General features: G+C 42.6%; 1 protein-coding gene across 3 annotated transcripts in view; it reads right to left on the reverse strand.

Moving 5' to 3' along the window:
• Positions 1-16,970, reverse strand: part of RAB27A (RAB27A, member RAS oncogene family) — a 170,166-nt gene that overhangs the window by 36,475 nt on the left and 116,721 nt on the right. For all 3 annotated transcript variants that reach the window (XM_073618757.1, XM_073618756.1, XM_073618758.1), the window contains one exon: positions 4,772-4,944. In XM_073618757.1, coding sequence (XP_073474858.1) covers positions 4,772-4,924 — 153 coding nt within the window. In that variant the 5' untranslated portion in view covers positions 4,925-4,944. The remainder of the gene's footprint in view (positions 1-4,771; positions 4,945-16,970) is intronic.

Here is a 16,970-nt window from a genome sequence, read left to right on the forward strand (position 1 = left end):
GACAAGGCTACTACCCACAAAGCAAATTTTGGACGGTTCTTCAGGAACCAGCCAAAACGCCCAGTCTTGCTTTAGGCTCAAAGACTCATAGTTTTTGCTTTAGGCTCAACTAGTACACATTATAAACAGGTCAAAACCAAGGATGGAACAAATTGTAAAAAAAATTTTCATACAACAAAGGATTTTTTCCTTCATTTATTGATTCTTATCATGCGCAGTCTTTTGTATCCGATTTTTCTCATACAAAAACAGTACACATTAAACAAAAATCATTAGTCCTGTTCACATACCAGAAAAATTTTGGAGATTGTCCTATAGGAAATTTTCATTTGGAAAGTCTGAATCGGATGTCGAAAGTTGTGAACACACTATCCGAAAATCAAACAAACATTCGCTCCTCGTATGGAATTTATCTTTCGATTTTCTCAAAGTGGTTCTAAAAGGCTCAAGGTTTGTTATCCTTATGCATTCTACCCCCCCACCCCAAGATCCAGCGATGTCCACGAGAGCCTCAGCTTTCCGGGGACTCTCTCTCCTGATTGGCTGAGGCAACAGGCTGTCAATCACAGCCAGTGAACCAATTGGGAGAGAGAGGGGGCGGGACGGGGCGGAGTCGTGGCTGTGTGTGTGAATGGGCAGGCAGAGCAGCGTCTCAGGAGCGAGCCTGCTTGGGTGCTCCCTATAGCAAGCTGCTTGCTCTGGAGGCAGGAGGGAGGGGCCAGGAGTACCGACATGGGACCCGAGAAGAGGAGAATAGGGGGTGCTCTGTGCAAAACCAACTGCACAAAGGAGGCAAGTATAACATGCTTGTTATATTTTTATTTTTAAATTGCCTTTAATATCACTTTTAGGCCCCTTTCACACAGACGCCTCTGAGCCCCACTCTCCTCTATGGGGAGATCGGATGAAAACGGAATGCTTGTCCATTTTTATCTGATCCGATCCACCAGGCGGATGGAAAAAAGGGCCTCCATCCATCTGGTTTTGGCGAAGAGGATCGGATAGCGGATGTCAGCAATCATGTCATCGCTGACATCCGCAGCTCCATAGAGGTGGAGTGTCTGATCAGGTCCGCCTGAAAAACTGACAGGCGGACCTGATCAGACAGCCCATGTGAAAGGGGCCTTCTGCTGGCCATAGATACCAAAGGCTGATTGAAAGAAAACTAGAGAAAAAAAAAAAAAAAAAAAAAAGGATTTCTCCATTCACACTGTGCCTCTGACAGTGGGCATCCTCTCCTGTCAAAATACACTGATCTGCGGCTGCAGCGACTGATCGTCAAAAAATCTCCAACGGTCGACTTCTGTTGAGCAGGAATAGCCATAGATGGATTGAAATTCAGCCAACCCCATCTGAACTAGCCAAATTTAGATCCATCTGTATGCAGCTTTACATCGGTTGGACAACAATCACCGGTCTTATTTACTAAGGCACCCAAATAAGCAACAATCTATAGACAGCATTGGGCCTCATGCACACTGAGGCTCTTCTAAATGCTTTTCTCTTGGCAGGAGAAAAGCAGCTGCAAAAACGTTCCTAAGCCATTTAGGAGCGTCAAGTTAACTTCTGGTCATAGAAATGAAAAAACCGCTGAAGCTCTAACAGCGACTAGAGTTTCCACATGTTTAGGCGCGTCAGTGGTTTATACTCAAAAGCTCCTATTCTGAACGCACAAGGGATGGGAGTTTTTTCTGCCTCCAAACACCTACATGTGCATGGACACATAGGTTAACATGGAGGAGAGGGTAGAGGCAGAGAAAAAAAAAAGAAGCTTAAATGCTTGTAAAAGCGGCGTTTTTGCGCTCAAGTATGCATGAGGCCTTAAAAAGATTGTAAAGCTCTGAAAAAAATTCAAAAAAAAAAAAAACTGCAACACAAAAGGCATAATGAGCTAGTATGCATCACATGCTAGCGCATTATGAAATACTTACCTTAAAATGAAGCTGTTGCAGCAGTCCTTGCACACTGCCGTCACGGCCAACATCTTTCCTGCAGCTTCTTCCGGGTTCGTGGGCTCCGGTGCAGTGATTGGCCACCTTGACGTCACTCCCGCGCATGCGCCACCGTTCACGGCACAGACTCAGAAGGAACTGCACACGTGCACCAGTGATATCACTGGCTGCACACACTGGAAATATCTCCTAAACTGTACAGGTTTAGGAGATATTTTCAATACCTTTCAATTCAATAGGTAAGCCTTATTATAGGCTTACTTATAGGTAAAAGTTTTCAGAGGAATTTTACTTCCTCTTTAAGATTACTCTTATCTTATGATAGAATCTTATCGGTTTTATCAGTTTATTAAGCAATGAAAGACTCGTGTATTGGAAGCTACAGGATACAGTATTAAAGGACTTGCCAAATTCAGTATCCATGTCAATTAAAGCTGCATGTTGAACACAAGAAAACGGTTACCCTGTGTCACAATTTTTTACCTAGCAAATTTAGGCTTTTTCAAAGCAACTTCTCGAGAATGTACCCAGCAGGAAGGAATTGTTGTGAAACCAAACCAGTAACTGCATGTGGTATCTGTTGCACTTGAAAATCATTGTGTTATAGGTGTGCCTTAAGTTACTCCATATTGTACACTGAAACATTCTAGTCCTATATACATAAAGGACAGGCAAGTAGTTCCATATTATTATGATTCCAACGATCATCATATGACATGATGATCCAGGTGATTATGTGTAACCACAGAGATCTGTGGCTGTTTTTGCAGAAGTGGCAATCAGCCATGTTGGATAATCCTGACTGGCTCCCGTTTCCAGGCCCTGGGTAAGCACTGACCAAACCAGTTTGGAGCTTACACATGGCCAACTCCCCTGGCTCTGGTAGCAATTAAAGACAAGTAAAAGCAGTGGCTTGGGGGGCCAAGTTCACATTAATAGACTAAGATGATAGACGAGGAACACTAGGAAAATGTATAAGACAAAAGGAGGTATTAATAGGATAAAGAAAGTCCTTAAAACGCCTGGAAATGTGAGGGTGGAGAAAGAAGGCATGAGATAAAGAATTGACATACATCTTGTGTATGGCCTATGCCCTTTATAAGCTAATGCATTATGAAAAAAAAAAGGGATTCCTGGGTGTCACATTGCTGTTCCTAGACCCCCTCCTAAAAATTTAGCATATACACTTAGGGCCCTTTCAACACTGAGGAGTTTTTCAAGCGCTTTTGCGTTAAGAAAAAGCGCTTGAAAAACTGAAGAGAAAGGCCTCCGTTTAAAATCAATGAATGTTTTCACACTGGGGCGGTGTGATTCCATTGCGGTGAGAAAAATCCTTGCAGCAGCTTTGGGGAGAAAAAAAAAAAAAAAGCACACCGAAAACGCTTCTTCCCATTGAAATGAATGAGAACCGCATCAAAAGCGCCTCAAAAACAACACTACTAAGAGTTTTTGGTGCAGTTTTTGAGTAATATGTCCTTTAAAAAAAAAAAAAAAAAAAAAATCGCACCACGAACGCTGCAAAAGTGCCACAAAAACACTCTAGTGTTTTACTGGCAGTTTTGAAGCAAACCAAGGTGAAAGTGCCCTTAGGCCAATTTGACATGAACATATAACTGAAACAAATGAATGGCAGGTCATGACTGTTTAACATTATGGAGTTCCTTGGCTCACTGTCTGTAAATTTTAAATGAAACGGTCACTACCACTGGCTTTTGGGGGAAAGGTTGTGCTTAAAGTATCTGCTGCTTAGCCCTATAAATCGTAGCTCCGAACATAAGATATGCATCTCTACCTAGTTACCATTGTGTAAATAGTGGTAACTAGGTAGAGATGCATATCTTATGTTCGAATCAAGCTGCACTCAGCTGGTTCTTGTCTTTATAGCTCTGAATACTGTGTGGTGTATTTATCACCACATCAGCAGAGCTTGGATCAAACACTATACCATTTACAATGTAATTTGCTATACCAGCATGATAGTGATAACTCGGATCTGAAAAATATGCATTCTGACCCCACAGTGCCTCCCCTACACTTAAACCAAAGGAAGGATATCGGTTTCCTATTTCTTTTTGAGCGTATACCCAGGTATGTATTTGAGGCCATTAACGAACCATGTAGTAGGCCACCACATGTACATCATATATTTTTTATGATACATATGTGTCTATCTCTATCTTATCTCTACTATAGGACTCCATCTATGGGCCTCAGCTGGTCCTTTCCTGTGTTCCACATGCAGAAAGCCCTTTGATTTTGGGCTCCTTATTTTGATATTCCATGCTGGGTCTTTTGGGGTGATGACGGTTTCCTGTGGCCATGTTGTGCTTCTTGATGTTGTTTTTAATTTTATGGAGTGCTATAAGCATCTGATTGCTGTAATTGTAAGTGTTAAATGTAACAGATACATATATTGAAATTCTTATTTTAATGACATGTATAGGCATTGACTGTTTGTACTTATTATAAACAGTTTCTATATCCTATCTACCCCTGAGGAAGGAGTATCTCTAGTAGACTCAGAAACGCGTCGGTTGAAAGACAATCTCATTTACCACCTATCTGTAACTATTGCATCATCAGTAATGGCTGCCATGTACACTCCAATATCCATGTTTTTATCTATGTACTTTCAATAAAATATATGACCATTTTTTCTATCTAATTAATTTGTGACATTTATCTAAGTGCTGTTAAAGTCCTACACCAAGGTGAACCCCTCTTTCTCTATATTTACATATTTGGATGTTGGCACCGTGAAGCAATCACTGTTATCCTTTCACTCCTTGTTACCATCTGCCAACAACAAAACAACTTACCACTCTTTTTTCCCGGAAGTCGATGCCTACTGTTGTGATGAACTTGGAGTTGAACTTTGCATCTGTATATTGGTAGAGGAAGCTGGTTTTTCCAACGCCAGAGTCTCCCAATGCTAAAAATTTGATGAGGTAGTCATAGTCCCCATCAAACATTGTGAAATTTGGTTGGTGACCTGAAAAACAGTAAAACGCAGAAGAGTGAATGAGGTATTGGGAACAGTTCAACATAATATAGCTCCATCAGAATTAGGGGTGAGCTCAGGCATGTTCGAAAGCTAGACAGTAGGCAACTGAGCAATCCTGCCTTGAAGCTGTCAAAGTGGACAGCAAATTATGGGCAAATTATGGGCAACAGAGGCATACCCCACCCCGCAATCAGTATACAAGGGGCATGTATACACACAGTTTCAGAGCAGGGAATCTGCCTGAGCTCATTTCTGAAAGCATTATAGGTAAGCTGGCCAGTGTTGCCACAAAGATGGACCATCAACAAGATAAGAGTCTTAAGCCAATCAAAGATGGTTCTAATCTCGGCCAAAATCCCTCCTGAGATGTGTGCAAACCAGGTCACTAACTACAAAAAACGTCTTAACGCTGTGCTTGCCAACAAGGGTTTCTCCACCATGATTTGTATTTTTTTTTCTGGATTTTTGGTTGATATTCTATCATATAAAATATACCAATGATAAAAATGATAGATCCTTCATTTCTTTGTAAGTGTGCAAACTTGCAAAATCTGCAGATTAAATAATTTTCCCCACTGTACAACCTATTACTCTGCCAAATGTGGTTGTAAACCCTTACATACGAGGGGTCTTCAAAAGGTTTCCACACCTATATACAGTGAAAAATAGAATTTAAAAAAAGTGTGGAAACTTTGAAGAACCCTTGTATCTCCAGTGAAGTGACTGGCCTCAGGTGATACACAGATGAAACAAATCCTCCTACATAAGTTGTACCAGTTTGTCTGCAGTCTCCTATTCTCTACATCCGTTCAAAGTCCAGATTTTATACAGCTTGTCTGAGCTGTCAGAAAACAGGGGGCAGAGAGCTGAAATTACACTCTGCAGAGCTCAGTGTGAACTGATCGGAAGGAAGCAGCAGGGGCTGTTAATCATAGGCTGTATGCCGCGATCCCTCTCACCCCTGTCACCTTTTTAGTGCTTAGCGTAAAAGAAAAAACTTGGCAGAAGTGATTCATGCCGATAGAGGAAAGGGGCAGCAAACAGAGATGGCACTTAGTGCTCTGGACTGAGACAAGTACACACTATAGAAGGGTATGTTTTGTTCATATTTCAGAGGTTTACAACCACTTTAAGAATGTTGGGAGAAGCTGGCTCTTCTGAAAGTAGTTATTCAGTCCTGTTGTCAAATAACTTATTTGGAAAAACAATCATATGGCTCACCAGACTGCGCAAGCAACTTGAAGACTGACTTGGTAAAACATGCAGATTTTATTGATTTTGTGTGTGATGAAGGGAATCTGAAGGAAACCGCTCACAAATATTGGTCTCTACAACCTCCAATGGAGGCAGCCAACACCTCTGACTTCCAGGCAGTAGGCCAGTTCAGGGCAGTTACAGTTGTGCTTATAAGTTTACATACCCTGGCAGAATTTATGATTTCTTGGCCATTTTTCAGAGAATATGAATGATAACACAAAAACATCTTTCACTCATGGTTAATGTTTGGCTGAAGCCATTTATTATCAATCAACTGTGTTTACTTTTTTTTTAAAATCACAATGGCAACAAAAACTACCCAAATGACCCCAATCAAAAGTTTACATACCCTGGTGATTTTGGCCTGATAACATGCAGACAAGTTGACACAAAGGGGTTTGAATGGCTATTAAAGGTAACCATCCTCACCTGTGATCTGTTTGCTTGTAATTAGTGTGTGTGTATAAAAAAGGTCAATTATTTTCTGGATTCCTGACAGACCCTTGCATCTTTCATCCAGTGCTGCACTGACGTTTCTGGATTCTGAGTCATGGGGAAAGCAAAAGAATTGTCAAAGGATCTGCGGGAAAAGGTAGTTGAACTGTATAAAACAGAAAAGGGATATAAAAAGATATCCAAGGAATTGAGAATGCCAATCAGCAGTGTTCAAACTCTAAATCAAGAAGTGGAAAACGAGGGGTTCTGTTAAAACCAAACTACGATCAGTTAGACCAACTAAAATTTCAGCCACAACTGCCAGGAAAATTGTTCGGGATGCAAAGAAAAACCCACAAATAACTTCAGGTGAAATACAGGACTCTCTGAAAACATGTGGTGTGGTTGTTTCAAGATGCACAATGAGGAGGCATTTGAAGAAAGATGGGCTGCATGGTCGAGTCGCCACAAGAAAGCCATTACTACACAAATGCCACAAAGTATCCCACTTACAATACGCCAAACAGCACAGAGACAAGCCTCAAACCTTCTGGCACAAAGTCATTTGGAGTGATTGTATTCTGACCGCTACTAGCACCAGTTGTCAAAATATCCACACAGTGCCTGCAGCTGATAGGCAACAGGCACTGTTCAGTTGACAATCCTTCTACAAAAGTCAGTTTGTGTAATTGACTTTTGTAGCGCTGCCAGGGTCACCCACTGTTAGAGTTTTTGCAGATTCCTGTGAAATGAAATGAGTCGCAGTTCCAGCCGGGAATGGCCAGTTTTTGGAAACCTTAAGGCATGCCATAGATCAGTGAAGATGAACCTTGGCACCCCAGTTGTTATGGAACTACATTTCCCATAATGCTCATGCAGTCTGCAGTGTAGTTGAGCATCATGGAAAATGTAGTTCTAAAACATCTGAACAGTGCCTGTTGCCTATCAGCTGCAGGCACTGTGTGGATATCCTGACAGCTGGTGCTAGTAGCGGTCAGAATACAATAGCCTAATTTGGGGGGCTTCCCTGCTTCCCTTCATGCTATTTGTTTGGATGGAGGAATCGGTTAGGCCCCTTTCACACATGTTGACCATTCGTTTGATCAGTTCATTCACTTTTTTTCAAAGAAAAAACTAATGAAGTTTACATTAGTTTTTTACATCTGCCTGCCAGCTACAGTAGGATGCCCCACAGATGCTCAATAGGGTTTAGGTCTGGAGACATGCTTGGCCAGTCCATCACCTTTACCCTCAGCTTCTTTAGCAAGGCAGTGGTCATCTTGGAGGTATGTTTGGGGTCGTTATGTTGGAATACTGCCCTGCAACCCAGTCTCTGAAGGGAGGGGATCATGCTCTGCTTCAGTATGTCACAGTACATGTTGGCATTCATGGTTCCCTCAATGAACTGTAGCTCCCCAGTGTCAGCAGCACTCATGCAGCCCCAGACCATGACACTCCCACCACCATGCTTGACTGTAGGCAAGACACACTTGTCTTTGTACTCCTCACCTGGTTGCCGCCACACACTCTTGACATCATCTGAACTAAATCATTTTATCTTGGTCTCATCAGCCCCCGCCCCTTCAACCTCTGCAGCAATGCTGGCAGCACTCATACGTCTATTTCCCAAAGACAACCTCTGGATATAACGCTGAGCATGTACAATTAACTTCTTTGGTCTACCATGAGGAGACCTGTTCTGAGGTGAACCTGTCTTGTTAAACCACTGTATGGTCTTGGCCACCATACTGCAGCTCAGTTTCAGTGCCTTGACAATCTTCTAATAGAGCAACATCTTAATGTAGAGCAACAATTATTTTTTTCAGATCCTCAGAGAGTTCTTTGCCATGAGGTGCCATGTTGAACTTCCAGTAACCAGTATGAGAGAGTGAGAGCGATAACACCAAATTTAACACACCTGCTCCCCAGTCACACCTGAGACCTTGTAACACTAATAAGTCACATGGGTGGCTAATTGAGCCCAATTTGGACATTTTCACTTAGGCCTCATGCACACGAGACGCTGTTAAACTCGCGTTCAGAGGCAGTTTGACACTTTTTTCAACTGCCCCTGAACCCATTCAATGTTATCCTATGTGTCCACATACACAGTCTCGTTTTTTGGCGTTTTTAGGCAGTTGCGTTTAACCTAGTTTTTCCAGAAGCAAAAAAATGGGTTCAGGCGCAAACGGTTTCCGCGGTTCAGACACCAAACGCGGCTAGACGCCGGTACCGCATTTGCATTTATAAGTGTTTTTAAAGGAACATTTTATGACCTGAATTTGGGGCCCCATATCTTGGAGCCACTTGGTGCTAAAATTTGGTATGCAAACAGTGGAACTAGCACTACAACATATCCAAATTTGGGGTTCCTAGCACCAAGTGGCCTTGAGATATGGGGCCCCAAATTCGGGTCACAAAATGTCATTCTCTGCTGCAGAAAAGTGCTTGACATTTTGCGACCCGACTTTGGGGCCCCATATCTCAGGGCCACTTGGTGCTAGGAGCCCCCTAATGGGTTGTAGTGCTAGTTCCACTGTGTTAGCACACCAAATTTGGGGTTCCTAGCACCAAGTGGCCCCGAGATACGGGGCCCCAAAGTTGGGTCACAAAATGTCATTTTCTGCTCTGCAGACGCTTCTAGACGCAAACGCGGTAAAACGTGGCTAAACGCGGCATACAAATGCGGCAAAACGGGCGTTTCTAAACGCTGGTTTCAGCTTTTAAAAACATGTGTTCAGCAGAGTTTGCACCTGCGTCTCGTGTGCATGAGGCCTTAGGGGTGTACTCACTTTTGTAGCCAGTGGTTTAGACATTAATGGCTGTGTGTTGAGTTATTTTGAGGGGACAGCAAATTTACACTGTTATACAAGCTGTACACTCACTGCTTTGTAGCAAAGTGTCATTTCTTCAGTGTTGTCACAAAAAAAAAAAAAATCTGAGGGGTGTACTCACTTTTGTGAGATTGTGTGTGTGTGTGTGTGTGTGTGTGTGTGTGTGTGTGTGTGTGTGTGTGTGTGTGTGTGTATGTGTATATATATATTTATTTATTAACACACACACAGGAGCAGTGGGATTCGGACAGCAATCTCACCGCATTCCTGTTCAAATTGCATGCAATTTGCGCCCATTTATTTTGTATTGACGCAAATCACACCACAATGTATCGCTACTCGGTATCCATGAGTACTTGACCGAAAGTATCGGTACTTGTACTCGTGGAAAAGAAAAACAAAAAATCACGGTATTGACGCAACCCTAATTCCAACTGGGAATTAGGGACTCATCTTAGAAGGAAACACACCCTGTGCACAGCAATAAGAGCCGCTGGCACCATGTCCACCAGCAAAATGCGCAGTAGAAGGCTGCTGGTGCGGTGCCTGGCCAGAACATGGGCAGTACAATCGAATGGCTTTTCTGTGCTCTGGCAGTGTCCACTAAGTGCATGGGCAATATCGTGCTTAGAAACGTAAGTACAATAGAGCGCAAAACGGATAATGGCTTTTTGCTTTGCTTTTATGGTTGTGGCAGAAATTATCCTAGCACGGAATAGGATTCATTTAAGCCACATTTGTCAAACTCAAGGCCCGTGGGCGGAATCAAGCCCTCCAAACCATTTCATGTGGCCCTCGCACCCAGGGCTTTTTTCAGCCAGAACCCCCAATCCCTACACTCTGTATGTAGCACACTCCACAATCCTGCACTCTGTGCACAGGGAAGGAGGGAGATTTGTAAGTGCTCAGGGGGAGGGAGCAGCAGTGTGTGACAGGGGCACATAAATAACGAATACCACTCTAGGGTGTTTAGAGTCCAATATTTAAAATTGGATCGATGCAATAGTCCTGGTGTACTTGAGGGCCAAAAGGGAAGGCACTTAAGAGATAGGCAGCCGATAGCAGAGTTCAAAGCAGCACTGTGAAAGTTAGAAGCTCTATATCTACTCTGTGCACAGGGCGGCCCCTAAACCCTGCACTCTGTGCACAGGCGCCCCCTGAACCCTGGGGTGTGGTTGAATTTCTGCACCTATTCTCTGAGGGAAAAAAAGCAGTGAATAAATTTATCGTCTTACAGATACAGCTGGCCCTTTGAGGGCAACCAGAATGCTGATGCAGCCCATGATTAAATTGTGTTGGACACCCCTTACTTAAGGGAATTGGACCACCATGCAATGTGTAATTCAAATGGTTGCAGGAAGGTGGTGCAGAATTTACAGGTTTAAAACAAGCACCGAGCAGGCAACCTTTCACCTTATCACCTGTCAAATACCTCTGAAAAGTGATCCACTGCAGATCACTTTTCAGAGGGGCGGTAAGCACTGCCGCTAATGTAAACCTACAGTAGCCTTAAAGTGAAGCGTAGCTGCACTGACCAGCAAGATTTGCAGGCGACATTGCAGACTGTACTGTAGCTGACCTTTGATTTTTCACTTTTTCTATCATGCGCTCAGTTTGAGATGCCTAGCTTAGCAACAGGTTTACTTTAAAAAAGAAGTTGCAGCTGCAATATTCAAAAAAAGGACTCTGAGCGGCTACATTAATCACATCGCTGGACTAAAACTTCCAGTAAGTGTAATGTAAACGCTGTTATTTTTAGAACTCCTCCACAGACCATTAACATACATGGCAGGCATGAAGATATTCAATAGAAGTTCATCTGGCTCTGATCGTTAATGGTTAACCTTAAGTAACAAAACACGTTAAACACCTAGAAGGCAGTCTCAAGGATTCTTCAAAGTGGAACTTAAAAAGCCTTCCAAAAATTCTTTTGAAGATAATAGCACCAGAGCACTGGCTGCTCCTCAAATTATATGGATGAGGCCTACTTAACCCACAGGTACATCATAAACATCAAGCAAATTACTATCTACAGCAAATTATCCTTAGTAATTAGATAAAATGGTCATGGCTATGGAAACGACCTTTGTGTATGCTGGAGTACAATTAGAAAACTCTTCATTACCTTGCCAATAATGGCATGCATACCAATTTGGTGTATAAAAAAAAAGGTATATAGAATTATAAAGCAGACCTTTCTCCTTTCACTAGCAATCACATCAGAAATCATTTTTTATTGTAACTGACCTACAAATGCTGTTTTTCACTTCCTGGTGGAGTGAGGCACTGGTGATGTAACCCTGGCCTCACAGCCGCAGCCTTGGAGGGCTACATCACCAGTTATTTCCCTTTAGATGTGCTCTATCACCACCAGTACCTCAGATGATGTGCTCTATCACCACCAATACCCCAGATGATGTGCTCTATCACCACCAGTACCCCAGATGATGTGCTCTATCACCACCAGTACCTCAGATGATGTGCTCTATCACCACCAGTACCTCAGATGATGTGCTCTATCACCACCAGTACCTCAGATGATGTGCTCTATCACCACCAGTACCCCAGATGATGTGCTCTATCACCACCAGTACCCCAGATGATGTGCTCGATCACCACCAGTACCTCAGATGATGTGCTCTATCACCACCAGTACCCCAGATGATGTGCTCTATCACCACCAGTACCCCAGATGATGTGCTCGATCACCACCAGTACCTCAGATGATGTGCTCTATCACCACCAGTACCTCAGATGATGTGCTCTATCACCACCAGTACCTCAGATGATGAGCTCTATCACCACCAGTACCCCAGATGATGTGCTCTAATGAGGCAGAACAAGAGTTCCAGGATGCAAAGGGAGATGGAATCATCTGCCCGTTGTGAAAATGGCCACCATAAGACAAATGGGGAGAAAAAAAAAATACGATAAGCATAGAATAAAAAGCCTGCACTGATCTGTAAGTGTCAGCTTGCCCTTACTAAACACTTCTAAAAGGTGACAAAATAAGATTATAAAAAAAAATTTTAACCAGCGCACCCTGGGCAAAAAAATTAAATATCAATTAAATAAATCGTGCAATTACAAATACAAAAGAGCAGCCCATAGTTAGACCAGAAGGTCCAATATACATAAAGAAAAAAATTATAATACATATAATATAATTTCCATACCGTGCTCTTAACTATAAACAAGCATATGCAATCTACTTGGTTGTGTGCTAAACAATATATAAATTCCATAAACCACCACCAGAAGTCTCCAATGGTGAAAGTGAGAATGCTTCTTGAGAATTGGGAAAAAATTATGGTGCCTTCTCCCACCAGATACTAGGCAAACGTTCTACTCACCGAACAGACACGACACCCATTACAGGTAGTCACATAGAGCATGGGTGAAAAACATGGAAAAACGTCCGAAGACGATATAACCACCAATTAAGTTTACATATCATATATGTCAAGGAGAAAAGAGGGAGAGCTCCTCACAGTGTAGCTTTTAACACTAATTTTCTGCAATAAAATATACACTTACAGTTCGGTAAATCTTGAAATGCCCATAAAAAAACGCTGATCGCGTTCCACCCGTGTTCCAAAGAGATGGCGGAAGTGACGTGTCACGTACTAACCGACCTGACGCTTTTCGTCAGTAACGTCTGTTGTCATCAGGGATCATATGGTCATGCATAGAATAAAAGGTCTGCAATGATCTATAAGTATCAGCTTGCAGACTGCTCTTACTAAACACTTCTAAAGGTGCCTTTGGTGTAATTTTTAAGAAAAGGGTTAAGTTTGTCGTTAAAGTGGAGTTTCAGTCTCCTGTGGAAAAAAATTAAAGTCATCACCTACAAAAACTGTAGCTGCTAACTTTTAAAAAACGGCCACTCAGCTGTCCCAAGATCCAGCGGTGTTCTCACCCCAGGAGGTCTCACCCGCTGTCTTCTTTCCTCAGCGTTGGCATCTTCACTATGTCGCTACTTTACAGCCGGGTGCCCACTGCCCACATTCTTGAGCAGCGCTGTGCATCGTGAATGGTGGATGCAGTCCTCTGTGACTGGTCACGTCTCCCAGAATACTGCAGGGGGGAGGGGAGGGAGAACTTGCACTGCGATGGCCTAGGCCAGTGATGGCGAACCTTGACACCCCAGATGTTTTGGAACTACATTTCCCATGATGCTCATGCACTCTGCAGTGTAGTTGTGCATCATGGGAAATGTAGTTCCAAAACATCTGGGGTGCCAAGGTTTGCCATCTCTGACCTAGGCTGTGTCGGAGTGGATACCTGTCAAAATCGGGGTACTCCCGCTCCTCAAAATTGCCAATTGTTCAAGAGGTGCGAGGGAAGACTCCGTAAAGCGGAACAACCCTTTTGGTTGGAGCTCTGCTTTAAAGCTACATTCTGTGGTATTTTTGCCCCCTCCCCAACCACCTCTAACCTATTCTACCAGGCCTTTTTGTTTCTTTACCTTGTGAAGCCAGTTATATTCACCTAAGTCCCCTGTCCAGATCCCTCACCACCACTAGTTCCAGGGGACCAGCACCCTAACAGTGCTCAAGACTGCTTCTCCACATCCCTTCACAAACGCCTGGCTCCTAAGAAAACCCTGCCAAAGGACATCCAATAGGAAGTGATGTGGGTGTGCGAACAAAGACCCAAGGGGGATGTAAACAGAAAAGGATCAGACTCGGGGCTAAACTGTCATGTGAACACGGGTTTAGGTAAATAAAAAGGGCTTTTAGATTTTTTTTTTTTTTCATTCAGTGATCAGTTTGGGAACGGGGGGGGGGGGGTTGGTGTAAACTATCCCGGAGAGAAGCTTTAAAGGGCTGGTTCACTTTTAACAACAGGTTACACACGTATTAAGGGTATAACATAACACAGTGTTTCTCAACTCCAGTCCTCAAGGCGCCCCAACAGGTCATGTTTTCAGGATTTCCCTCAGATGAAACACTATGGTAATTACTAAGGCAGTGAAACTGATCAAATCACCTGTGCAAAATAATGGAAAACCTGAAAACATGACCTGTTGGGGCGCCTTGAGGACTGGAGTTGAGAAACAATGACATAACACATTGGTAGTCACCAGCCCCCACACCCCCTTCCCCTGTGGACAGCAGGTGGAGGTTCTTCTCCCTGCAGCCACTGTATCATTTACAATTGCCGGGGCTGCATGAGGCTCCTCCCGCACAGCCGAATCATTCATGCACATTGATCTGTGAATGAATAAACTGCATGTCTCTTTTGAAGTCTATTGAGACTTCTAGTTCTCAATGGACTACAAACGTGCTGATCAGCGGCCTCGTAGTCCATCGACACATCCTGCCTACTTGAGGTATTGGCAGAGAGCTTTAGGCAGTGTCTGCAGGAGCCTGACATTGCACCTGTGAGCCACTGATTGCAAATTCAATGCTTTGCAGGCTCCTCTGTAAAAAATAAACAAACATTCTTTTACCTGCAAAATCAATAGCTTTTTTTTTTGTTGTTTTTTTTTTTTTTTAAACCAAAAGATGAACTTAAGCCTGGTACACACGATGAGATTATTGGATGAATAACCGTCCATTTAATTTTATTTTTGCATGCTAATCTCATACCGAAAATGAAGAGGTTACGCAACTGACCAAAATTCTTTTAAAACAGAATACAACTTCACAAGTGATGTAATGTGTTGAATTGTTTTGTAATGTATTCTTTTGTTTCCGAGCGCGCATAGTCTTGCTCTTCCAATTTTTTTAGGTGAAAACTTTACTGATTAAAGAGGAAGTAAACTTCCTTTACTGACTTTTATCTATAAGCAAGTCTATAATAAGGCTTACCTATAGGCAGTGTAAATATCTCCTAAACGTGCGCCGTTTAGGAGATAATTACATGCATCCAGTGACATTACTGGCGCATGCGCTCTGAAGGAACGGCCACAAGTGCCGTTCCTTCCGAGCCCTGTGCCGTGAACAGTGGCTTCCCCGCGCATGTGACGGAGTGACGTCATCGTGGCAACAGCCATTCACAGAGCTGGAGGCCGCAAACTCGGAAGACGGGTGAAGATGAAAGCTGCTGCAGTGCTGACATTGCAGCGCTGGAACAGCTTCGTTTTAAGGCAAGTTTCACATAATGTGCTAGTATGTGATGCATACTAGCACATTATGACTTTACCTCGCAGAGAAAAAAATAAAAAACGTCCAGTGGCATAAAACGGATTTCAACGAAAAATCGGACATTGTGTTCACTTACGATTATATATTCTAAATATTCTAGTCTGCACCTTCATGTTTTGTCGTCCAAAAAGTCGGAATCGGCTTTCGAAAGCACTATACCAGATAAATCGGCAGATCGTTCGTCGTACAAAATTTTTCTTCCAATCTTCTTATCGTGTGTATGGGACTTTAGTCTTACAATCGCCAATAAAAAAAATTCAGTTTAGGGTAGACAATCAACATGCTTAAACCTCACTCCTGTCCTCTAGCTAAAAGTTCACGGATCTTTAATACAGACTTTACAGCCCTATGTCGCCTTACTCCTAATGTTTTTTTCTTTACAAAAGAAGTTGTCATCTTACTAGTTCCACGGCCATTGCTATAATGTAAAATAAAGCAGATACAATTTGAAAAAAATACAACATTCCCACCTATGACTACCTCTTTTTTATATGCATGCTGTCCCCAGGTTGTCACTAGGTCACACGTCTATTATGAGAGTATAACAAGCTGTCACCACCTTACACAAATACCAGTGGGCTCTCCACCCTTCGATCATCATGAGAAGGCAGCAGTTTCAGCTATGCAGAACAGCATTTTACACATTACTAAGCCTCGGCCTTGCAATGTTTTCTTTCCTTGTTGATGACTGGTTTTCCTCCTAAGTACTCAAATCTAACTGGTCTGACCTAAAAGTGAGAATCATATCACAGCAATAAACCACACCTGTGCTCTGGCTGCACACTTCTCTATAGGAAACTGTTCATGTGCTTTCCTATACATGAAGCCTCTGTAGAACAACTTCAGGTGCTACATTACTAGTTTTAGCTAAGTGTAAATTGTGATTCAAACTCATCCTATCCAGTCATTTGAAGAACACTGTTTGACTTACAGCCATCATGGTATGATTACGTCCTGGGTGAATGCACAATATTATTAATGTAACAAAATGTTTAGCTACAGTGCCTTTGAAAAGTATTCATACTCCTTGAAAATTTTCCACATTTTGTCATGTTACAACCAAAAACGTAAATGTATTTTATTGGGATTTTATGTGATAGACCAACACAGTGGCTCCTAACTGGAAAGGAAAATGATAAATGGCATTCAAAATTTTTTACAACTAAATATGTGAAAAGTGTGGGGTGTATTTGTATTCAGCCCCCTTTACTCTGATAACCCAAACTAAAATCTAGTGGAACCAATTGCCTTCAGAAGTCACCTAATTAGTAAATAGAGTCCACCCGTGTGTGATTTAATTTCAGTATAAATACAGCTGTTCTGTGAAGCCCTCAGA

Source organism: Aquarana catesbeiana, linkage group LG03 (assembly GCF_042186555.1).
Source record: "Aquarana catesbeiana isolate 2022-GZ linkage group LG03, ASM4218655v1, whole genome shotgun sequence".
NCBI classification, from domain to species: domain Eukaryota; kingdom Metazoa; phylum Chordata; class Amphibia; order Anura; family Ranidae; genus Aquarana; species Aquarana catesbeiana.